Source organism: Hippocampus guttulatus, chromosome 4 (genome assembly GCF_054856545.1).
Source record: "Hippocampus guttulatus isolate MCC_2025c chromosome 4, RoL_Hgut_1.0, whole genome shotgun sequence".
NCBI classification, from domain to species: domain Eukaryota; kingdom Metazoa; phylum Chordata; class Actinopteri; order Syngnathiformes; family Syngnathidae; genus Hippocampus; species Hippocampus guttulatus.
Genome location: NC_141264.1, coordinates 16,667,112 through 16,692,287, shown reverse-complemented (window position 1 = coordinate 16,692,287; position 25,176 = coordinate 16,667,112). Strand labels below are relative to the sequence as shown.

The 25,176-nt window shown below is 42.3% G+C and overlaps 1 protein-coding gene across 12 annotated transcripts in view; it reads left to right on the top strand.

Moving 5' to 3' along the window:
* LOC147206132 (pleckstrin homology domain-containing family A member 5-like) overlaps positions 1–25,176 on the top strand; it is a 68,159-nt gene that overhangs the window by 27,752 nt on the left and 15,231 nt on the right. For 9 of the 12 annotated variants that reach the window (XM_086108818.1, XM_086108819.1, XM_086108817.1 and 6 more), the window contains exons 4-9: positions 12,557–12,640; positions 18,540–18,660; positions 18,779–18,883; positions 21,456–21,528; positions 23,291–23,391; positions 24,129–24,244. In XM_086108818.1, the coding sequence (XP_085964944.1) occupies positions 12,557–12,640; positions 18,540–18,660; positions 18,779–18,883; positions 21,456–21,528; positions 23,291–23,391; positions 24,129–24,244 (600 nt within the window). The other 3 variants (XM_086108824.1, XM_086108826.1, XM_086108825.1) reach the window with 3 other exon arrangements.

The window sequence follows — 25,176 nt, the reverse complement described above, 5'->3', positions numbered from 1 at the left end:
ATGAAAATGAACTGTATCTCCATTGAAGACACTTGAAACAACTCTGGGGCTCTTTGCTTCATGAAATGGTTATTCCCTCCAACATGAAATGTATTCTTGGAAAAAATGGAATGATCCAGTTGAGTTACAATTAGTTTGAAAGTTTATGGTTCACGGTGACCCTTGTGATTTTATTATGAAGGCGCTGTCTTAAATCCATGTTGTTGTTTTTCCCCCCCAGTGATTTTAATCAACCCCCCCCCCCCCCCCACACCTCCAACTAGATGTGACAGATGACAGACACCACAAACCTATAATTACAGGAGCAATTATTTGCCTCCAACCAACACACCCAGAGAGTGGTCACATCAGTCCATCTTGTCGCTGGCTTCCTGACGACAAGCTAATCATGGGATAATTGTAGCGTTCTGTATTCTTTAGCCATCACTCGGTAGGACCGGATGCCCCAACATAGCGCCGGCCGATGCTAATTCGGATGAATTCATGCTGTCCGTTTCATGGTGACGCTTCTGCTGCAGCCACAATGTCTGCGGCTGTTCTTCACCATCAGCAGGTATAACAACCTGCTCCCTACTTGCAAAGAAAGAGCACCTGGGAGTGTATGTAGGTGGATGAGGTAAGAGCCGGCGTCCCGAATAAGCGAGTAGGTAGAAAGGGTCCGCTGAGAGTAGATAAACATGAGAACACTTAGGCAGTACCTTTTTATGACTGTGTGTGGGTAGTTAATGAGTCTGAAAGCTTCTCCGGTGCATCTGTCACTGATAACCGGATGAAGCCTCTATTGCAGCTGAAACGGAACATGCCATTGCTCATTGATAATTGCCTCAGAGGAGAGCTCCTCTTCTGCCACATATCCAGTCTGCTTTTTGCATAATGCTTGTAAGTGTTGAATATCGCCTCATGATAACTACATTCACTGTTGGACAAGTTCGACTTCATAAAATCTGAGATTCTATGTGTTCGTGTGCATGAACTGTTAAAACGAGGTACACGTGGCACCAAAGCTTTGCTTTGTTTATCGGACGGGGCTTTAGCCTCGCTAAGGGGAAGCTTTTCCCGTCACTTCAACATCATTCCTTGGAATCTTCTGCTTTTTCAGGAAGAGCACAAAAACAGCAAGTACTGTCTGTAAGACTTTCAACAAAGACTAGTTTCCAAAATTGGCTTTGATTAGGGGAAAATCAAGCTCTTGGCAGTTATCTGTTCATCATCGGAAGCAGATTCTGTATGCCCTCTTTCTGACCCTGACATTTCCGACGTCGGCTGAAACTTTTCAAAACATTAAGTGACCACACAAAGCATACGGTGATGTCAGTGAAAATATTGATTTGTGTTCATGCCGCTTTTTGTCAAAGAATAGTTGTCGTGTTTTTGTTAAGTCTTTGGCTGTCGATCAATCAGCTGTGTCTTGGGTCTTGGAAAACAAAATCAAAAAGAAGTCACTTGCAGTTCTCCACATGAATTAAACCCACTGCATTTATGGCACACAATTTTTTAATGTGTTTTTTATCATCATCCCCGCCAAAAAGTTTGATTCATTCTGTGCTATTACACAGTCCGTACACAAATATGCTTTTTCTTCAGTAAACTCGTCTTTTTATCACAGTCACAAATTAAAAAGATACAAGATGAAATCCTGGATGACGCCCATTGTTGTGAATGTTAAACGTGTTGTGTTCCTCTCATTTGTTGAATTCTTAGATTTCACTGTAGCTGGTATAACCATTTATGTAACTGATGCAGCAAACCCACCTACACGCCCTGTGGTCAAAACACAAACCCGATCATTGCGTTTGTGCCTATTTCGAGAAATGACTTCATCATTACCATTGTTTCAGACTGAAATATGATGCCGAGATGTTGCTTTTGTCCTACCTTTATTCATACTTTTTTTTTCCCCTGGCTTGAGCCAGGTGGAGTCTTGGAGCCGAACCACTTTGCACTGATACCATCGACTAGCATGACTATCATGAAGCCCAATGGCGCATAGCCACAAAATACAGAAGTAGTTAACTTTAAGTTGAAGATGAGAAAGACCGAGTTTGTTACAGGCAAAACCTTTCTGAAAATATGTGTGGAGCAGTATTCACACTGATGACTCAAGAAGCGCCATCTTGGAACGGTGTTTCCATATACCGGTACTCCCATGTGTCTAAGTCAGATAAGGTACGCTTTTCATGTTTTTCTCATGCCAGATACGGAAAAATGTGGCCGTTACCTGTCAAACCTGGCTCACAATTTTCCATATTATATTTTCATATTTAAAGTGGGTTATATTTTGCTCATAGATTTCAATGACATTCACAAGTCTCGGGAAAACACCCTGCTTCTTGATTTATGGCCAGCCTAAAAATTCAATAACTACGCCTTTTTGTACTTTGGTATTTGGGCACTCATTCTCAGGCTATGGGGGGTGTATCTGAAGTCTGGAGGTGAAAATACGCGCAGATTAAAATATGCGCAAGCGCAGCTACGTTAAAAAAGACTGCAAGTTTCCAACCAGATAGGGCTGAACGATTTTAGAATCAGATTGAATACCAATATTCGGATTTTGATTCAATTAACAATTTTCTTTAAATCAAGCTTCAGGGCAATATTCACTACGTACAGTAACATTTACAACCATGACATAAAATGACACCATACCATCAAAATCTTAAGGGGGAAGTCAGTTAAAAAAAAAATTATCTTTACAATATGTTCTATGTGCCCCCACTAGTCTAAACGTGGTATTCTGATTAATATTGCATTTGTGGAATCTGAATTCAGCAGCAAACTACACCTGATTTATCTATCCCAGGAGACGGCCATTTTTTTCGCTTGCTCTGACCTGAAAATGACATCACAGTTGCTCAGGGATCAGGTAGCGACCAATCACGGCTTACCTGAGTTTAGTCATGTGATGTTTGCAAGCTGAGCAAATTCTTCCTCTACTTCATGCCAAAATACAGTCAGTATTGGACACTCCCAGAAGACTTGTGTGAGATGACCAATCTTTCCACAATTCCTCCAACAAAGTTGAGTCTTTTCAGCATGTTGAAATTACCAAAGGGGTCAGAAAAAAAAAAAAATCCTACTCAAATTATTTCCATCAGTTACTTGTGATACCTTACTGACAATTCAAACACATCTTCACATTTTCTGTTCTGTCGAAAAAGGAGACATTGGTTTGGGTGCTATTGTGAACAGAGTGTAACTTGGAGAATGATTTCAATTCCTTCCATTCAAATAATTGATCAATTGTTCTCGAACCCTTGCAATCCCACCCTACCACCTCTTATTCAAGATTCAAGAATCATTCATGTTTGTAGAATGAATGGACTGGAAGACAATGATTGTCATCTTTTTACCTGTAGCATCCATGGTGAGATTTGAAAGCAACACAAAGGGCTTGTGAGAAAAAAAATGGTAGACTGGTGGTTGATTTGAGCAATAATAGCAACCAAGGATTTCGCTGTCCTTGATCGAAAGATCTTCTCTCTCGAGGCAAGACAAGTACGGTACTTCAACAGATGGCCAAACAGCTTGCTTTGACTTTCCCCTCTGACACCTTTTTCCCGTGTGCGGTGGAACACAAGTTCCCTTTGCGATGGATGCTTCTTTGATGGAGCCCGTCACTGAATATCATACCATATATCAGGGGTGGCCAACCAGCCAGAGACTAAGAGCCAATTTTTTTTACTGTGTTACTCCAAAGAGCCGCATCATACCCTTCCTCGCGCGCGCGCACACACACGCACATGCGCACACACACACACGCGCATGCACACTTTTTTGCCCAAAGGTCGACTTTTGAAGCGACCAACTTCCTACGATCGACCCGATCGCGCACGTGCAAGCACAGACACACACACACACACACACACACACGCTCACACGCACGCACGTGGGTGCCCACCCGTGCACTCGTACACATATGCACATACGCCACGATGAGCAACAGTCGGAACGGGCTGAAAATGAACGAAAGCTAAAGACACAAACATATCTTTTTTTCCCACCCATTTCTTCCTCCCACCCCTTGCGGTCGACTTGGAAGCAGTTCGTTGGCTCCCAGTCGATTGCGATCGACATATTTGGCACCCCTGCCTTAAAATCAGAGGTAATTTGCTGACTAGCTTAGCGCCGTTGTTTGCGCATGAGCGGTGATGCAGTCATGTGATTGGTTGCCCTCTATGTCAATCAAGTAACGGGATTGATGATAGGTTGACGTAGTACGTTCTGTGTATTTAGCGCCTTTGTTTGAATGGCGTCGCCACTGCCAAGGCGTTTTCGACGCTTGTTGTGTGAAAGCTAAACTAGCTAAAGAGCTGCATGCGACTCGCGAACCGCGGGTTGGTCACCCCTGCCATATATCCTCCAGATAAGGTGTCCATTCTGTGTCCCAAAGGTAGCTCAATCCCATGTCTCCCATTCTTCCCTGGAGAAGCAATGAAAGCAGAAGGACTGACTTTGTAATGGATATCTGGTGCATTATTGATGTCGTGAAGCTGGTCGAGGTGGCTCACGTGTTGCTGATGGCGTTAATGGCGTCATACGTAAGTTACTTTTTTGCCGTTTATGTTGAAAGGGTAAAAGCAGGTAAGCGTGGGAGGAAAGCAGCCTTGAAGAGTGCCTTGACTGGCTGGAGATGTCTTTGTGCTGCATTGACGCAAATAGCAGGTTGATGAGTGGAAGAGCTACTTTGACGACCGGGCAGGGGAAGAGGTCATTCTCTGAGCTTTCATCTCTTCAATGGCTGCAGGCTTCTTCTATGAACTTATTGAACATGGATTTCCATTTCCCACTTGCCAGTTAATGTCTCTGCAGTATTTATAAAGGAGACTGCACGGCACCACATTTGGTACGCTCACGCAATTTAATGAGATGTGATATAAGGGCAGTCAAGTTCAACACGCTCCAGTAAAAATATAAAATAAAACAAAACTAACCGTCATATCTTTGTTAAAGCAGTTTAATTTTGCATCACTACATCTGAAAATGTCGACACTGTTTAACTGCCGCCAGCAGTTGCATTCATTGTATAACATTCACGTTTGCATGATTCACTTTCAGTTGAACGAACGAGTCTGACGTTCTGCCAAGTGCATGTCATAAGCCCAATGATGTCTGTTAGTCAGACGCTGAGCTGCACTGTATATGTTGATGTATGTGTGGCTACCTCTTAAGGCAGTTTCAACTTCTCGTTCCTTACCACTTTTCAGTGTGCAAGCCCTAAAAATCCTCTACATTATATTACATGACTGGCCCAGATTTTGATGATCACATTTATAATTAATAGTTATTGAATAGAGGTCAAGGAAAATTTGAGGCAAGCTTTGATGAGTTTGACAGATGTGGCCTTGAGCATTGTAATCCATTATACACTTTTGTGTCCAACAGTGATTGCAGTGACTGTGAACAATTTTGGATGTCGACGTTTTTGTCAAAATAAAAAAAGTCCTAAAAATATTATAATGCCTTGGTATGTGGTTGAAGGATGACACAGTTCCTGATGCTCTTCAATCACTTTATTCCCACAAGTAGGTAACACAATACACATTCATTCAAGAGCTGCTATCAGCTACAGCTCACACCCAGTCACTGCACACACTGACTGCTTCACTTCAGCCAACCAGTGAGTTCACTGTAGCACTCCTAATCTTGCACCTGGATGTTCCTTTGATCCTTTGCCTTCCATCTCCACAGACATCATCACCTACACACTTATGACAAAACAAATAGAGCCACTTTTAACTTAATACAACTACACACAAGCATGCGTAGCTTCGTCATCACTACAATAAGAGCAAATATCAGTCCAATGCGTTTTAAATGTCATTAAAAAAAGTTGAAAGAGTCTAACGTTTGTCTGACATCATTAGTTTCCATTCATGTGTGCAAAAACAAAACGACAGTATTACGACTTGTCATGCTGTGAGTGTGTCTCCTAATCAGCCCCATGCTCTACCGTGAAATGATACTGCACCTTGCTACACATCCGGCCTGTGACGTCACCGCTCCTCGGGTTTCACTACTGTGTTCTTTGCGTGCGCGCCCTCGTGCGTACGTGTGTGTGTGTGCGCGCGCGCGGGCGTGCGTCCGTGCCTCCAGTCCTGTCGCGCTGCTCGTCAGTCGGCACGAGGACGACGTCTGGATAGGACATCTGCGAAGCGAACAAGCACCGCCGCGTCTAATTCGGAGCAAGAAACCAACTACAGTACCGATCTTGTTTTTTTTTCCACCGGATAAAAGAAGTCCACGTTGGTCTACTTTTTTTTAGCCTTCCTGTTACCTACGCAGACGTTACGGGGGCTAATGTACTGTAAGTAAAACAAATAAATAAACAAAAAAAAACATTGAAAACTCGAAGCAGTTCGTGATGAGAATTGTGTTGGAAAGGTGATGGCTCATTGCATGTGCTGGCAATTGCTCAAGACGCTTGTTCCAGTCTTCTTTGAAGTTAACGACCGTGCTTCCAAAGTCAGATGGGGTCGGTCGGCTTCAGCTCATAAGATAGCCTCTATTGATGAAGTTTCAACTGTCTTCCCCCGCAAATTTGAGCTTACCATGCTAATTATGTACTACTGTACACCATATTTGTGGTTCTTTGTTTTTGTTTTTTTTAAACTCCAAGCAGTCAGTTATAAGCCGTAGTTTTCACACAGGAGACTTGCATGCGATGGTAGTTATTTCTGGTTATGCCTTTTGGTCGGTTAATTACGGTTTTATTTAGTCTAGAATTAAACCACTCGCTCTTTCTACAACACACAACCCGCATCAACACGGCATCACTATGTTATCAAGTGTCGTAAGTGAGACACTCCCCACAGTGTTTTCTTTGTTGGATAGTGTTAGCAGTTTTGCATGATTTTATTGGAACCATGCCAGTGTTTACATACTTGATATTACCAGCTTGTTACCAAGCTGATCATCATACAGTATAAACCCGTGTCCAAGCAGTATAATGTGACTACACATCACATTTTGCCTGGATCCAATGTGTTGTGTTTGCATGTGAAAACAGATGTCTGTCTTGTCCCTGAAGGTGCCCTCAGAATTTCTCACTCTCTATGCATTGACCCAAATGTAGTTAAAAGACGGTCAATAAAGGAAGTAAAAAAAAAAAAAAAAAAAAAGTCATTTGAGTTCACTGTACTGTCAACGTTGGAAACATTGATGGTGGTCTGTGTGGAGCTTGGGGGCGGGGCACTTTGTCATTGAAGATTGGGCCATAACATCAGCCAATGTGTCCATTGAGGAAATTGAGCTGTTTAGATGGGGTACTCAAATGAATAAAATTATTTGCGGCTGTGGCCTCATTAACCAGCGGATTAGCAGCCATGCAGATGTACAGGAGGGTTGCACCGCTAATTGCTTGGCCAGCTTTCCGGACCGAACACATCAATCGCAGCGGGGGGGGGGGGGGGGACGTCTGATTTGATTTTAGGCTTTGAGTCATGAGAGGATAAACAGCGACAGCTCCATTTCATCCAATCATCTGTTTGTCAAGTAGAAGTTCTCCTATGACCTTATTTACCACACTGCTCCAGTCAAGTTTCAGTTTGAAGCAAGAATGTTGTTTTCTTGTCGCTCACGTTACAGTAATACACTTCTAAATGACACTGTGGTATCCCAGCCTCAGTCTTCATATATTTCTTTAAGGGGTTGACCTTGATTAGATAGTTCTGAATACTATTTAGTGTATCACAAGACCGTACGTATTTTATTTTGTCTATGTCCCAATACAGCACAGTACAAAAAAGTGTGTTACACACAGTAAAAGACTTAATTTGTTGAACTGCTTTTTTTTCTGTGTTGTAGTCCCCATGAAAAAAAAATCCCTTTTTCTTTCAGATAGATTTTCTTTCAGAAAATCGCCTGTTCAGCTGTGTCACCTTGACATCGTTTTAACACAGTCACAACTGCCTCAGGAGAGTGACTAATTGAATTATTTGGACATTAAAAAAATCGGATTTGTAGCCTGAATGAACAGCTGTTTTCTATGGTTAAGTGGAAAGGTTGAAAGGTGAAAGTCAAAGCTTGAATAGCCCGTGGTAACGTGCAGTGGGGGTTTCCCACGTTTTCAAGATACTCAGAAATATCATCTGTACATGGTGTTGCAGTTTGATGGCAGCATTTTAGGTGGCCGCTCCCGAAGGGCTGCAGAGCTGTTTTGTCTTTTTGGCCTTTTCTTCTGTTGCCCCCCACATGCCCTCATCCAAACCGCCTATTCTGCTTATTCAGCCCAGCTTTTGTGAGGAAGGCTATTCATACCTCTTGTCAATGTCCATGTGGTATTGAGGAGTTTCTCTGCAGTTAAACTCTTTTCATTGGTAGTTCAGGGCAGTTACCTGGTGGCATGGCACTATCTTATGTCCCCTCATGTTTAATAGGGTTAGATTTATGGGCTTTTACAAGTAAATGTGTCACCACTGAAAGACCATGAACCAGCTGAGACCTTCCACCTGTCAATGAATGTGGCTAGTTGAGTTGAATGCTCATGAGGTTATTTTCGGATATCCATCGTACACACTGGTGCCATGCATAATATCATGAGATGTCAGAATATCATGAAAGACCTCACAAAATCTCAGGAGACCTCTAATATGCAAGCGGCAAATGATTGGCAACGGGTTTGAAGTCAATGTTACTGATTTGTACATCCATTATTTCCTATGGGATGTTTTTTTTTTTAATTGCCTCCCTCTCCACCCCGTGGGGAGAAAAATAGCGGCCGAAAAGCATTTTGAAACATATTACGTTCAAACTTAGAGGTTACATAGTAACACTTATTAATGATAATGTGTCACCTTCATTTAGATTCACACAAGCAGTGTGATTTGGGTGATTAGGCAATAAATGCCTCCCAGCCGACGTGAATGGAGAGCTGAGTGTGGCTTGTTCGGATAGGAAAAAAGGTTATGGTGTGAGGAGCCTGGCTTCTCTATCGTGTGGACTTAATTTAATAAGGTCATACAATTTGACCATCGCAGCGCGCTGCCAGAAGATGCGATCCTACCGGGCACTGTGAGAACTGGTAATTAAAGCAACCAATCCAGGTAGTTGCTGTCCTGAGAGGATGTCCTAAGCGAGGCAGGCAGGATGCCCTGACTGGCACCGAAAAGCAGCAGTTGTCTTGAAGCAGCTCTCATCTTACGATGCCTTTGTGTTATTCAACTATACTATAAAACTTCAAATAGGATCAGGTGATCAGTTAAAAATGTCCAAGTGGTGGGTGATCATGTTTTTCCATTTTAGCTCAAGCATTCGGAATTCCCCTCTCATTGCCCAGAAGGCATGTAAAGCAACAATTCCAGTTTTAGCTTGATTTTCAACTTAAATAATTCCACAAAGAATCTGCCAGTAGGGCCCCCACACTCTGTTAAAAAAACAAAAACATGATATGCTGTTAGGGCACTTCCAAGTGTGGTGAGTGTTTAGTTGTTAGTGCTTGACATAGTAGAGGGAGAGAAGTTACGGATCAAAGACCCAGCCAGAACAATAAAACCAAGTCCTGTGAGGTGCTGACCCTAGACCTCAAGATCCCCATTACTGCAGTTCACTGCTCATTATTATGGACAAGACGGTCCGGAACCCAAGAGGCTGCCCCGCCCTCCCCACTGTGAGGCAGTCAGCTCGTCATGCTTGGCCAAGTTCTCCACCTCTTTTACAGCTGATGCCAAAAGGTGTCTTTCGGCCAGCTCCGTAGCCAACTTCTTCCGCTTGAAAACAACAATAAATAACAAAAAGTGAAGACCATGTTGTGTTTTTGCTCTTTGTGAAGCGCAAAAATGTTACCATATGTTGCCTTTGGTGAAGTAACTTCCCAACCTAATGCTGACTGTGGGGACCACAGACCACATCCCTCATCACATGTGCGACCATTTTAAATGACGTTGTTGCTAAGTTTAGTCACGAGATGTGATTTGGAAAAAATATACATATTTTACCAATCTACATTAAGGCATGAATTTTACTATCCTCTTTCAATTTTTTGTAATTGTAACTTTTGTCACAAGTGGCCTAATATTAGCAATGTGTCCCTCGGCCACTTGTGTTGTGTATGTACATGTTTACTGTTTGTTGGACTGGTCAATGCTCGGCGAAAAACAAATGAAGACTACTTGGGACATTATGGCAAAGATGAGCAATTATTTGCCACATTGCTGCTGAGTCAGAGTGCAGATTGACACATGCACTTATTTGCTAAAATATCCCATTCTTTCTTTTCCGGCCCCACACGACACAATACTTCCAGTATAAGCTGTATAATATTTGCCACGGAGGCTTAGCACCCGTCCTTGTTCGGAATGTTGCGGACCTCCTCAAATAGCTTCGTTCTATGTGAATATTGACTTTGTGCTGCTACACGGCTCCTCGTAAAAACACTCACCCTTCCATGCATGCCTGTATACACATTTACCAGTCTTTCCTTATTTATTTCACGGAACTTTATTGGTAAAATGACATGCTGGTTGCAACTCGTGGGCAAGGTTAGTCTGAAGTTGAAAGCTCACAGAAAATGGGAAGTTTCAAAAGGCAGATCTTTCCTACATGTTTTTCTTTTCATTTACCCCTAAAGGTAAGAAGCAGGGGGTGAGTTATATCGTTGTGGTTGAGATGCTATAGAACTCATATTGAGGGAGTGGGATTAAACATAACAAATAGACTTAAAATGTTCCACTGTTCTCCAAAGTGCATAATCTGGCAATGAGAAACCCGCAGACTTGGCAAACTCATTTACATCAAGGTCATTGCAATTTTCGGTCAATCCCGCAACGCTATATCAAGTTCAAGTATTTGTCGTAACCATAGAGACGGAGCAATGTGGTCACACAGTTCAAGCCTGGAACGGAGGAAGAAAATGCTCTTTGTCGGCTTGCTATTGCTGCGTTTTGTACTGCTTTTCAGATAAAGTTCTTATCAATCTGTTTTTTCATGGGCTGAACAATGGACAATTGGCGCATGTTCTCAAATGTCATTTGTGGCCCTTTGGTCTCAAGCAAAAGGTCTGATAAACCATGAGCAAAGTTTAAAGGAGCCGCAAATGCCCAAGAAAGACATTTGAAGTGGCCAATATACATTTTGACAGAAATTAGCTGGACTCATCCCCATATTCTGTTTGTCTTCTGCTAAATGCACCGATTCATGCGAAATGTTTAAATGTGCTGTATTCGGGTTAGCCAATTTAAAATCTTACTTTTGTGCTTCTAAGACTGTCCATCAATATATTCTTTCAAGAGCCAGTTAACCTATGAGCCATACGGTACGCATGAAGGGGTACTAGTGAATAATGGTGCCATTTGTCTGTCCCCAGACTGCACATGGAGCTCTGCAGCCAACAGTGCCTCCTGTAATTATGGACCCGAACTGTGGAGACTATTACTCTCCATGCTAAACTGAAACCAAACCCTCTATTTCACTCTTGGTATTTGCTCTTTTCAGCACACGAGAAGCATGTGTTTAAAGGCTGTGTTATTTTTGGGCTGCAGCTTGACTGCCTTCTGTTGATGGTGCAGCACGAGTGAGTTGAAATGTAAAAGCACATGGAGGAGGCCACAGGCTCATCAACGGTTGTTGACATTGCTTCTCTTCACTTATGTGGTGTGAATTCTTGTTTAATTACTCCGGCACCCTCTCACGTCGGGCGTGACTTTATATTGACAACCTTCTTAAGTTACGAAACTACCATGACCGAAATGCAAAGCAGTGACACTTAACGCTACAGTGTGTATACGCTATGTTGAGCCGAGGCTCGGTATTAAATCAGTTATGCATACTTGTCATAATTCCAAATTTGACTGTTAAGAACCTGAATTATGAGTGACAGTGAAGCGTGGTGATGCTAGTTGTTCCTATGTATGTCTTTCTCGATCTCACACACTCTTCTTCAAACAACTTTGGCAAGGAAATCGAGGGGGGGGTTGGTGTTTTTTTTTTGATGGGGACCCTTTAATATTTTATGAATAAATGCCCCCCCCCCCCCCCCCCCTTACAGAAAGTGTTCGGAACAGTTTTCACCTTTTCTATTTAGATTCCATTCTTGAAATGCAAACTGCGGAGCTGAGTTGTACATTGGTATTGTTTCACCTGAAGGAAATCTACTCATCATCATTACTATTATCAGGTTCTCACAGATGCAGTAAAAAATAGGCCCCAACTGATATCGATTTTTGTTTAATAGGCCCACACCGATTCCGATATTTGGCAGAATTAAATTCTGATAACTGATTAATTGGTTGATTACAAATATGTGTGTGTGTGTGTGTGTGTGTGTGTGTGTGTGTGTATATATATATATATAATTTAAACAACTTATTTTTTGCTCCCTTAATGCTCACACCAATAAAGATATGATTGATAGGCAGAATATTTGACTGTTTTGCAATACTTTGTCCCCGAGTATTGAACTTCACAACTAGTAAAAAAAAGATCAAAATAAATCGGGTTTTTTATGACCACTGGAAGGCACTGAAGCTTACAGCTTTACAAGGCATATAAAATGTCCACGCTGCTGTCCAATATAGATGACACTTTCTCACCTTTTCTATCTCCTTTCCACTCTGTTTCACAGCCATAATGAGCGAAAGGTGACCTGCAAGCATCCCGTCTCAGGCTCGCCCTCTCAAGACAACTGCATCTTTGTCATCAACGAACAGTAAGTCTTTTATTTTTATTTTTTTCTTTCCCCAGAAAGTCACTGGGTTGCATTTCCAGCACCGCTTGCATTCTGTCGAAAGTTCCGATGCCGTTCCACCCCTGCCTCTAATTGCAACTTTGCCCTCATCAGTCAAAGGTTGTTCTTCCCAGCGCTAAGCACGCGTGCCAATTATTTATAAGATAAGGGATGAAACTAAAACGGCCTTTGTATTGCGTACACATCACTCAGTCGGAATGTGATCGTCCACATTGCAGTCCCTCTCGACCCTGGACAAGTTGGTGACCTTTGCTGAAGTCATACTGTAAGTATCCCCTTCCAATGTTCCGTTCATATGATTAGACTAGTTCAGCAAAACGGCTGATTACCGCTGCTCCCTTGCGGGATGGAATTGCGTAGCCCGCTAGCCTGTTTTAAGTTACGCTCACAAGTGATGAGATATTTTGATTACCTCGGAAATTGAAGTGATCTTATGACAATGTAAACTTGTCGGAAAAAGTGTTCCTGCATATTGACATTTTTCTATTTCCTAATTATTGTGACAAACTGTGATCAGTGTCTTCACATAAATCAATTATAAGATTTGATCATAACACTATTGAAGATAATTTGAGTAAATTTCTTATTTCAGAAGTGAGTATTAAGCTGGTATCCCTTTGCATTAATCAGTCCCCAAGAAGTAACTCTCAGTGTTATAAATCTTCAGTGTAAGTCTGTAGTACTGTATTTCAGCAATCTATTTGGTGTCACCACATTCCCCAGAGTCATTTAGTTTAGCAGAAATGGATTGAATGCTCGCTTGTGAGGCTTCTTGTCATACGAGAAGCGTCACACTGCACTCTCTCGTCATATTTCTCCCCTCGCTGTGTTACTCTCACTTCTCTGCTGCTTTTGACATAAATAGGCACAACATGCTGGTGCAAAATGTCATATCAATTGGAAACAAGCCTCCCTCACACACCCCCAACATCAAGTACAAACCTTGCATTTTACTCTTAGAAAAAAACAAAAAATCCCAAAATGGAAAACATCCAGCATTTAAGCTTTCACCACATCCTACTCTCAGAGGCCATCAGAAACTATTTCGATCAAGTAAAAAAGAGGCCCACTATCACAAGTGACCTGACATCAGAAGCGCTTTATCATTTGTTATTCTCAAAGTTTCTTCAAGGGTTCAGAGCAGGCTGTTCTCCTGATTAACTTCCTTGTCACTGCGGTTGCTAATATGTCTTGTGTGTCAGCTGTTGGTGCGATGCCACTTTCTGTTCCTAATGTTGCTTCTGAGTGTTAAGACAGCTTTATGTCATAAACATCTTTCACTTCTGATTTGCGCTTCCTGCTTTGCTGCTCATGCTGAGGTGTCCAACGGACTTGACCCACCGCAAACAAAGACGTTCTCAGCATTCTGTCTTCACTGTACATGTTTCAACCTGTTTTTAGTCATCCACATGATCATGTGCATGCTTACAGCAAATATTTGGACATCTCTCTCACTGTCATTTGGTTTTAACTTTTACTAATGGTTAGCTAAATTGTTTCACAGTACATGCTAGCAATTTACTTAAAAGTTCAGTCACAGACAATTTTTCTTCTTTGAGGTTCCACTATACAGTACCTTGTTCATGCGAAAATCACCATACTGCCAATAACTGACTTAAAGGACAGAGACTCAACACACTTTTCTTTCCTCTGTTTTGTAGTGTGTATTGTGGAAAAATGTTTCATCCAGCGCGTAGCAGGTAAAACACCGTTGGCTGCTAGCATACCATGAACATGTGTGTTTATGTAAAGCACTTGAGCGTGTCGGTGTGATGAGACGCCTTGTTGATGCACACTAACACTCAGTGAGTGATTTGAATGCCGCCTTGCCTGATAACCTGTTCTGCATTTACATTACAAAGTCAAGTCTGTTGTGTTCATCCAAGTCTTCACTAACAGCTAGCAGAACGTAAGGAGCTGGAAAATTTCTTAGGACACAGGCAGTATTAGCTTTTTGAAAAAAAAATACAAATAAATGAATAATAAAGCTGCTAGATAAATCTCTCTTATCACTACCATACAATCCATAGTATTGACTGTTTTCCACGGGAACACCAAATCCAGTCCTGCTCTGACTCTGCAAAGGTTGCTTGATAACATACCAGTTGGATTGCACATTGTGGTTCTGTGCCGAAGAAGCGTGTTGCTATAAGCGTAAGTTCGCCTTGTTGCTTACTTGGACAGAACAGAGACACAGTCATGCGCTCAGGCTTGTTGAGCTCTCCAAATATCTGGAAATTGTGCTTCACCGCTTAGTTCGACAGCATGTTCTGATCCCAGGGTCTTTTGTTCACCAAAAAGAAAAGAAAAAAAAAGGTCTGGTCCAATACCAAACAAAGGTGGTCGTTCCTTCTTTAGAAACGCTGTGTGGACATTTTAAAATGCACCCTCAGCCAGTCTCAGTCCAGTTCCCCCCCCGACTAGCGCCCACACATCACTGTACGCAGGGCACCAAGGCTCATTGGCACTGTTATCTTTCCTGACCCTAATAGACACACGTGCACACACGCACACTAATGCAGTGACCAGTGATCTAAAGGAACAAGCCTCGTGGGCATAAGTGATAGTTTGCTTTGTTAATGACAGGCCACACAGCAGCAGAGCAGTTTAAAGCACACGGTTTCAATAGCGCAATCTGCTTTTCATCATATTTTAATTTGGCTTTCTCTCTTTACAGTTGGAAACCTTTCAGAAAGATTTAAAGTCCCAGTGCTTCTAATGCTGCTTGTTTCATTTATTTTGGGAAAATTATAAGATGATTTTTCTTTTCTTTTTATTTTTTTTCATTTGGGGTTTGTTTTTGAAAGAGATGCAAAGTTGATCTACACCTTACTTAACCTAGTACGGTTTGGAGGTTTTCTGGAAAAGGTAGCGGAAAGCTCAGTGCGGGGACGCAAAGAAAGTCCTGGAAAATGTAGTCACTGAGCTTGTTCCATCCTTTAATCAGAGCATTTGTCATATTAATGAATTACACTGTAACACTAACCTGTGTAGGAGTGAGACATCTTTTTTCACCTTTGTGATTGGCATGCGTGTCTGTGACTTAAAGTACATTTGAAAAGAAGCCTGCGTATGCAACACGGCCCGACTGCAACGTGCCTCATGTTTGAGATGAAGGAAATGCTTGGGAATGACGTTACGGGGGGCCTCAAAGTATTGTCGAAAACAACTTGGTTGCGTCCACTATAATTCTGACAACCAAGTACAATGTAGCCAATGTCTTTGGCTTTAGAATGGACCCTTATAAGGTTGAAGAAAATCCACTCTGAAGCTACTTGAACAGTCGTTTGACCATCTTTAATGTCACCTTCTAAATGTCAATGGAAGTCAAGTGGTCTCTAGTTGTAAAACAATTTTAATGGCCATAAACCAACACAGTGGCAAACACAAGGAAGATGGCTTCACGTTTGAGCCGCTATACTCTCGTGTATACTCTCTCGTATATAGTCTGTTTGATGTTACCATTCTATGGAGGCACCACAAATAAAAGCAAAAAACAAAAAGAAAAACTTCTCCTTTGTTAATTTTGGGAGTCCCACTGTACTTTAATGCTTTCGGTTTTGCTCAGTCCACTGTAATAAAAATATGTATAGCTCCTGGGAGGGATGTTAAAAAATCGTTTCCTCACCTTCTACTAGCAATCATACAACACCAGAATGTTTCTATTTCACTGCATTGTCATTGATTACAGTGGCCTAAACGATTATCTCCGAAGCACGACACAAGAAGCTGATGGGAAATGAGCATCAAATACCCCTTTTCCACTAAAACAAACTTGGTGCTCGTTCGGCGCCGGGGCCAATGCTGTGCTTCGTTGGTGTTCAACAAGTTCCTACGAAGAATGTGTTTCCATCAGCAAAGAGCCAAGTCGGAGCTACGTAATTACATCATCGTAAACCATCCAAACGTCACTGCTTATGTCGACATTTACCCACGAGCGCCTGCGCTATTAATAATAATAATAATAATAATGCGCTATTAGCATCTGCTAGGCAACATAGCGTAGCATCGATTATACTTGTATGTAATATATAATAGTCAGGGACATGTAATCAGCAAACACTGATATCCTTCCTAATCATTGTAGATGATCACGAGGGTGGCTGCGAGTCGGAGATCGCATGCTATCTGGGCACATCCGCGATTGCTCTTTTGATGGGACACAATCGTACCGGCGTTCACCGCTCAACAGTTAATCTAAAACTTTCGTGTGTCCAGGCAGTCAATCCTCTACATCTGCGATCGTCATGATAAGCCCGCCCACTGCCCCTTGACGTACAGTCTGGCCTAACAAATAATTGGGGCCATCTTAAGCACCAGTTTCAAGCACCAGAGCTAAGAGCTAGAGCCAATTTCGGTGGTGGAACAAGAAAGAACTTTTGCTAACCTGGGCACTGGCCCGGAACTAGCGCTAGCACGAGTGCGGTGGAAAAGAGCCAAAAGAGAGCGACATCATTATCGGCATGCCACATTCTAAAGATTTAAAAAGTAAACATCTAAAGTTCTTAACGATAGGAGAAAAACTTAATCATCGACATAAGTTTTTTTCCCTTTTGTTGTTTTTAAATACATGAATAAAATACATTTCACAGTGCCTCTTCCCTTGATGGCCCTTCCGCTGTGTTTTTATGGTCAGTTGACACATCATTGATTGTGGGTCATTTTTCACTGCTAGTGCAGCAAATCCTCTGAGCTCATTAACCCGAGGAGGCAAACCTCAGTGGCCACTCATCACTTTTCACAGGAAATTATTTTCGGGTTGGAAATTGTGTCCACTGTGTTTCAAAGGAGCATTAGTCAGCTGCTTTGTCAATCACAGGACTTCAACTCTGAATAGAACTGAATTTATTATTCATTCCCCTGACACAGCAATCTTTTGATAATAAAGGGTAATCTAAAAGAGTGGTCATGAAGTGGTTATGTCATCTTTTTAATGAAAAAAAAAATGTCACTGCATCTTGTGACGAACAAAGCCAAACAGTAACATCTTCTCGAAATACAGGTAAGCAAATATCAGCAGATTGTTTTGAATCTGTAATTGTACGTGTTAAACATGTTGCCGTGCTGCATGAGATTAAGTATCGTGTGGGTGGTGCCTGCATCTATTTATTTATTTATTTATTTGAAATTATTTATTTATTTTTAACCGAGACGATGTCATTCCATGTTATAGTCTCTCCTGTGTGTGCACCTTGACAATGACAGCATGGAATCCGAGTGTCTTTGCCCCTGTAATAGTCTCGGGCTCCCGCGTAACCTAGGAAATCAGCGATGGGATGAATGGAAAAGTATTCCTCGGCTCCTTTTCATGCATGATGCCATGCAATCGGAAGTCTTTGGGGTCACCAGCATCAAATGAGCAAGTTTGTCTTGTGAAACGGAGTTAGCAGCGTACGAGGTCGCCGACCCAAACTGCTGTCAGCGTTTCAGTGCTTCTGCTGCACTGTGGTGTCATGTTTCCACGAGATTACAACGTTGTTCCCCACCTAAAGAATGTAGGACATCCCCATGGGCCAGACACAACTTGATTTACATGGCGTTCAACCCGATGACAGGCTTTCTGAAAGTGCGATGAGATTCATATAACAGGCATTCTGGTGTGATTTACCTCAACTACGGCTGGATTTCGCTACGTCAGCATTCTCAAACCACTGGAATTTTTTTTTTTCCCTCAAGTGACCGTTGGTGGAATTGGCTTTATTCTTTGTTCTAAGCTGAGATCTCATCACAAACGTTTGTACTGTAGTGGGCTGATGGGTCATTAGAAAATCGAGGCCGCCCTGCTTCTATTCGCTACCTTTTTACTGGGGTTGCAAAATTGGACCTCACGTGCTCTTGCTTGGCTTGTGTGCACGTTTAGATCTGCCGGCAAAGTGCCAGTGAATGAAAAAAAGGAACAGCCAAGAAGCACCATGAGCGAGGCTTCCAACAACACGGGCGGCTCGGACTGTGCCGCAAACCAATCCGGCGCAGCAGCAAGGGTGAGTAACATACACAACGGGGCAACTCTGACCAGAAAATAGAACTAGGTGAAATTTTGATGTCTTTTAACACGGTCTTTTTGGAAAATAACAGCTGACATATACATTGCATTTGTAGGCATCAAGACCGCCTAAAAAACTTCATAATTTTGGAAAGAGATCAAATTCTATCAGGAGGAATCCCAGCGCTCCCGTTATAAAGAGGGACTGGCTCTATAAACAGGTAAACAAAACGCTTTTGTTTGTGCGAGTTATTTTCTGTGCACTGATTCTGATGGTGTTCATTTAGAAGTAACGTTTTCATGGTCTTTCGCAAAAACTGCACCATAATGGCCTTGGGGCTTTGTTTTTATTGCTCGATAGAGAAATGTTGGAAAAGTCATAAAAAAAATCAGCAGAGTATTTATTCCCTTTCAGATTTACAGTGGCGATAGAAAGACACACCACAGTTCAAAGTTTTTGTTGTATGAAAACATTATTTAAATAATGGCGGGCGTGTGCTGACATCCGTTAAACACGTGTTTGAATGCGATTGCAAAATTCTGAGCACAGCCACATCCCTAGTTATAACATGTTCACACCTCTGCAACGACATTGTCAGTTAATTTTTTACTTATCCTCTCAAAGTTTTTTTTTTTTTACATTTTTCAGTTATTTTGGATAGGTTATAGATCACGTGAATAGTTTTGAAATCATTTTTCCACCAAAACATGGAATTTGAAAGATAAGATAAGAAAACCTTTATTAGTCTCGCAATGGAGAAATTCCCAATTCACAGCAGCAAAGTTATGAAAGGAAGAAGTAGAACAACAAAATATAGGAGCTGCTGGAAAGGCAGCCACTCTCGCGGCGCCATTTTGAAGTCAAAATAACAAAAATAACACAACACAACACATAGGGCACAGACAGTCGTGCAATCTTCACCACTTTTCTGCATACACTTTGTCTGAAGCAGTTCTAGATGAAAGAGGAGAGGATCAAAGTGTCCTTTCACCAGTGGATCAGAGACGTCATGCTGAAAATGTGCACACGTCTGCTACAAGCTAAGTTTTGAAAGCAAACACAAAGCTGTAGCGTCCATTGACGAAAAGAGATGAGTTCACTTCTCCTGTCCCACGTAATCGGCTTCAAACTCCAAGCCGCGACTCCCAGATCCATATCCGCATCGGCGCTGCGCTCTAACGCTCCTTTCTTCTCATCGTCGGCTCCTCAAGCCTTACATCCATCCAGCCGCAGACCGTTCAACAGCACCGATCTCTCCGCTGAACAAAGCGGGGCTGTGAAAAATGCTGCCCATTACAGGCGCAAGACACAAGCGCCCCGGACTGTCCAGCAACGACAGTCAAATGGCGCCGACATTCCTCCCAGTCAAAAACAGTGCTGGTATACCCATGCTGCCGAGAAGGCGCAACCACCGAGCACGGAGTCTCCTCCTTGATGAATGTCGTGGCCAAAAAATGCTGAAAAAAGTCCACATCAGGTCCACACGACGTAAACAACACAAAGTGACAAAACAAACGCAAAAACAACAAAAAAAAGCAAGGCTCATGAGAGCACTTGCTGACGGCTGCCTACTCGGGCACCATCTTGACTTGAAAGGGGGGGTGTAGACTTTTTATATGCATGATAAACTATCAGGTATAAGATATGTATTTGATGCCATAGAAGATTGGATTTATTAGTACACTTTTGCTGCTTATATCTACATAACTGTTTGAATAGCGGTCCTTCATCAGGGCTCCTGCTTGCAGCAGCCGGGGTGAAAAGGGGATGCTCGAGGCGCTCGTTTGCCAGAAAGGACTCTCAGGCGTCAGTGGCAGACTCATTTAGCTTTGATTGCAGCCTCCCGGCCGCGTCCTTTCAATGCACGAAGGCTTCCTTTGGTTGTGCTGCCAGCTGCTGTTTCTTTAGGAGCTCAATCAGGGTGATGGAGATCAAGCTCAACAACTCAGCGACGCTGAATAAAAGCTGAATCTTCACGTATTTTCCTGCCTCTGTGAAACTGAGAAGCAATTGAAGTCCTTTTAAGTCTGTTGAAGGAAACATCTAAACCCTTCAGCGATTTCATTGGTGACATATAAGTGTCCCTTTGAGGGGACAGTGAAATACTTATTTTTGAATTCAGTCCAGTGAAGGCACCGATGTCAAAGTCAAGGCCCGGGGCCAGATTCGTCCCACCACATCATTTTATGTGGCCCGCTGGAGCAAATCATCTGCGTCAACTTTCATGATCCTTGCTAAAATCTGTACCGAAATGTCAAATTGTCATGGGCAAGAAATAACGTTCCCTCCGAGGGAAGCCGTAACTCTGAAGTGGCCCGCGACAAAAAATGAGTTTGACACCCCTGAGTTAAAGTCTGAACGTTGTCTCAAGCTTCTGCTGGAACATTTTAAGAACAGCTTGGCGGAGCACATTTTTCAATATCTTGTCGAGACTTTGACTAATTTCTTTTGAAAAGTATTTCATTGTTATCCTGAAAGACTTATCTTTAATTTCACCTACCAACCTAAACCACTGCTATGGCAACCCTCCAGGCATTATTCTTCTGCTCAACATCTATTGCGTTGAAACAGGATTTCAGACCATTCGGTGAAAATTTCTCTCTATTAAAAACAAAACAATGTTTTAAAAGCCATTCATTTTCTACTTTATTACTCAAGAAAAATGTAGTCAAATGCCGAGTCATATCCCATCATAATTAAGTGAGAACCTTAAATGCTCTCTCCAATTGAAATAATATTTTTTTTTTTTGGTAGCCAACTATGTATCTGAGACTCTTCTGATGTCTTTGCAGGACAGCACCGGGATGAAGCTGTGGAAAAAGAGGTGGTTTGTGCTGTCAGACTTGTGTCTCTTCTATTACAGAGGTGAGTCATTCCAACTAAACGCATCTTTCAATGCTACTGCTTGCAGCAACTGTGCCCTGCAGTCTCTCCTTAAGCCATGCCCCGGGCCACTTCTGTTTAGCTGGACTCAATCCCTGTGCTTGTACAAGATCCAAAGAGACCGTTGGAATGGCTATGTAAGAAACATGGCTTGGATTATGCCTTCCAAACATGGTTTTGACAAAAGGAGCTAAGCTGGAAAATGGCTTTCACACCGATTTAGAGTTGTGAAACGAGTTTCCAGGAATCAGCCAGGCTCCTCTCACATTGCGGTTCCCCTGTCATGAATCCTTAAATTTTCCCGACGACATTTACAGACGCCCTTGTAATCCCAACAAGCGACCAAAAGCGTGCACCCTATCTCTGCCAATGTTTGATCAGACTTTTTTTTTTGTTTCTTTGTTAGCGGCATTACTATCCAACCAATGGATTTAGATCCAGATTGATGATTCTCATCGTGACTATTTCTGCTCCCAAGCTGTCGGTTGGAAAGATGTTGAGGCTGATAATGAGTCACCATTACTACACAGGATTGGAACGTCTGAAATATTGATACTTTTGGAACGAGTGATTATATTGTGTCTAGTTAAGTCCTTAAGTGTAGTCCACATGAAAGTTAATAACTCCAAGGAGATAAATAAACTGTCTTTCATATTTATTAATAGTTCGTTTGGCTTTATTTTAGCAGACGCCTCACCTTTAATACAAAACCTTTTTGATATCGATTAATTTATATTTATTACTTTTTTAGTCTGGATTAGCTGTTCTATTAAATCACTTTTTCCCCAGCTCCTTTGTTGCAGGATTGCTGTTAGGCAGCTGATTCACAGAATCTCCTATTCCGCTGTTGCTGATTCTGCTTGCTCAATTAATGCAGACCCGGTCATTCCGCTAATCAGGATGACATCGAGTCTGTGTTGTTTCTGCTGTCTGACAGTGCCATTGCCTTCTTTCCGCCCACTGACTGACAAAAGCCATAGACAGAAGGACTGGCCCCAAAGGATTTACACAGATGGGCATGTTGAGAAATTGTATCCATCAGCAGAGAGTGGGTAGGAAGTGTGGTCATGCTCTCTCCTATCATCAAACCAAAACCAACAGCTCTCGATCGTGTTTATCAGCCAATTAAACTTGACTTTCGATCCTGTGCAGTATCAGTTTATGGCCGGTAATTGTATGCCCTTGTGTGTTGAAAAGAAATTTGATTTACTACTGTTGTCGAATATGCTCTGAATGTTTGTACATGACCACAAACCAACCGGAGATCAATTGTTTTACAAAAATCATCATTCACAATTTCAGATGGTATTTTTTTCCCCCCTTTCTTGGAAAAAAGTTCGACAAATACATTTCCCTGGTCACTTAAGGTGATTTATGAAACAGGCCAAGTAAATGACAATTCGGAGGTGCTGATGTTTTACTTTCCTGCGCGCGTTCTGCTGTTTGCAGAGGTATTGCAAGTATCAAGATGGGAGTTTAGGTTCTTGCTTAAAACGCACAACTCAATGTTAATCCCCCCTGTGGAGTGCGCTCTATCGTCAATATGGAACCACGTCTGTAAACTTAATGAGGATGAAAGCAGTGTGGAACTTTGAATCAATGCACATCTTTTCCACAACCTGCAGAATGTAACTGCAATGTGACCCCTGGGTAAATTTGTGTCCCCCCTTAAGTTGATCCAAATCGCTATTCTTCGACCTTGTTTAAAAACGCCTTTTTTTTTCTTTTTTTTTTTGCCTTGCAGATGAAAAAGAGGAAGGGATACTTGGCAGCATCCTGCTTCCAAGCTTTCATATATCCATGCTGTCTGTTGATGATCACATCACCAGAAAGTACGCCTTCAAGGTCAGTGCTTTCAACCATCAAACAATTAATGAGGTTTTGAGGCAAACAAACACATTTCTGAGGAAAAGCAAAACATGAACAAAGGAGGGGCCTTAAGTCCAAAATGTACTTTGCTGTGATTACTGTTATCCAGAAAGTGGCAACAAGTCCTTTCTTTGTCATTGACATTTGAAGAGCAATAATGCAATGTCCATCGCAAGCCGAAACATTCAGAGATATGGGAAATCTGCGTTGCTGCAGGGCAGTGGTCACATAAAATGGGTTCACAGTAGCGTGTACGGTTATGATTTTGGGTCTTTCCTAAACCCTGAAAGTCAACAAGTACTCCTGCCAAGCACAACTAAGACACAGACAGCAAGGAGTCAGCCCACTTCTTTTCCAACCTGGTCACATGCGTTAAGAGAGGCAGTTGAGGTAACGAGGCAAATGCAAGAGCAGGACATGACCAGCTGCTGTTTCTTTGCTCTAAATCTTCCGCATCGTGTTTTGGGTAATGGGGTATTTTTTTCAGAAACTGGCAAGCAGGGAATTGGGGGTTGTCCGATAACCATTCTATTTCTCTGTCACACTTGAATGTTTTGCTTTGCTGGCTGGGAGGCATCATTGGAAGCATGCAGCAACATGTCTGCAATAAGATTCACGGCCCGGTAAGTATGATTTTAGCAAATCTGCTGCTCTAATCTTGCAAGTGCGTTTTCAAATTCTCAGTTGTCTCTTTCAGAAACCTTGTCACGCAGGCAACACATCCCAACATGCGAACATACTACTTTTGCACGGACACAGCCAAAGACATGGAGTCCTGGATGAAAGTGATGACGGATGCCGCACTTGTGCATTCCGACCCTGTCAAAAGGTTTGTAAGTCATCGGTGATTGCGCAACACATTCAAAACTGCCTATTTTGTCCCTTTGGAGTATTCCTTCATTTTTGTGTCACGCACGTGTGCTGAAATCTGAATGTAAGATGCTTGGCAACGGTTCACCACCGACATTTGGCTTTTCTATTTTTTGTGTTCGAGAAAGAAGCATTGACCTTGAAGGTCACTTCACTATATGGGCGATGTCATTTGATGGGTAGCGTGTAAACAAATGTTTGCTTCAGGCCTATGAACACAGTGAGCAGTACATCTAACACTGGGCACAGCTTTCATCAGTAGCGATGATAGTCTTTGCCATTTTGTGTTAAATGCCATTTTGTGTTAAATGTTATTCAGCTGCCTGTCCGCGTAATGCCCTTTAAGCATGGGTGAGCAGAGGCGTAATGAAGTACTTTGTAGCTACGCGGTGCTGCTCAGCCTAAAATCCAGCAAATGGCGCTGAGAAAAGTGTAATGCTGCTAAAAGGCAGTCAAGTATAGCGACACTACTGTGTAGTAACTGCAGAAGTGCATGATTACTGCACTTTTTTTTATGGGCTCCATGTGATTTCAGGTAGGTAGGTTAAGGCTTTATAAGAGATGAGGCGACTGTGGTAGCTCTTTAAATGGGTTCAAGCGCAATCTCGGAAGGAAATGCCCCTCCAAACGCTTTTGTTGCTGACCCACTAAACCGGCCTGATAAGAGGAATTTGCTCATCGTTGAAGCGATGACCTTGAGTCCATCTAAGGCCAAGGAGCGGCGGTGTCAATTACCTCCAGAGACCTCCCAATGAAGTAGAGATTTGCGGTGAACTGCAAATGGATTTCTAGCTGCTGAGCACCACCTTTCAGACATGCCCTGGCAGAGGCATTTTTTTTTTCTCTCCCTGGAGATATCACATTTCAGTTTACATACCTGGTGTCCTCTGG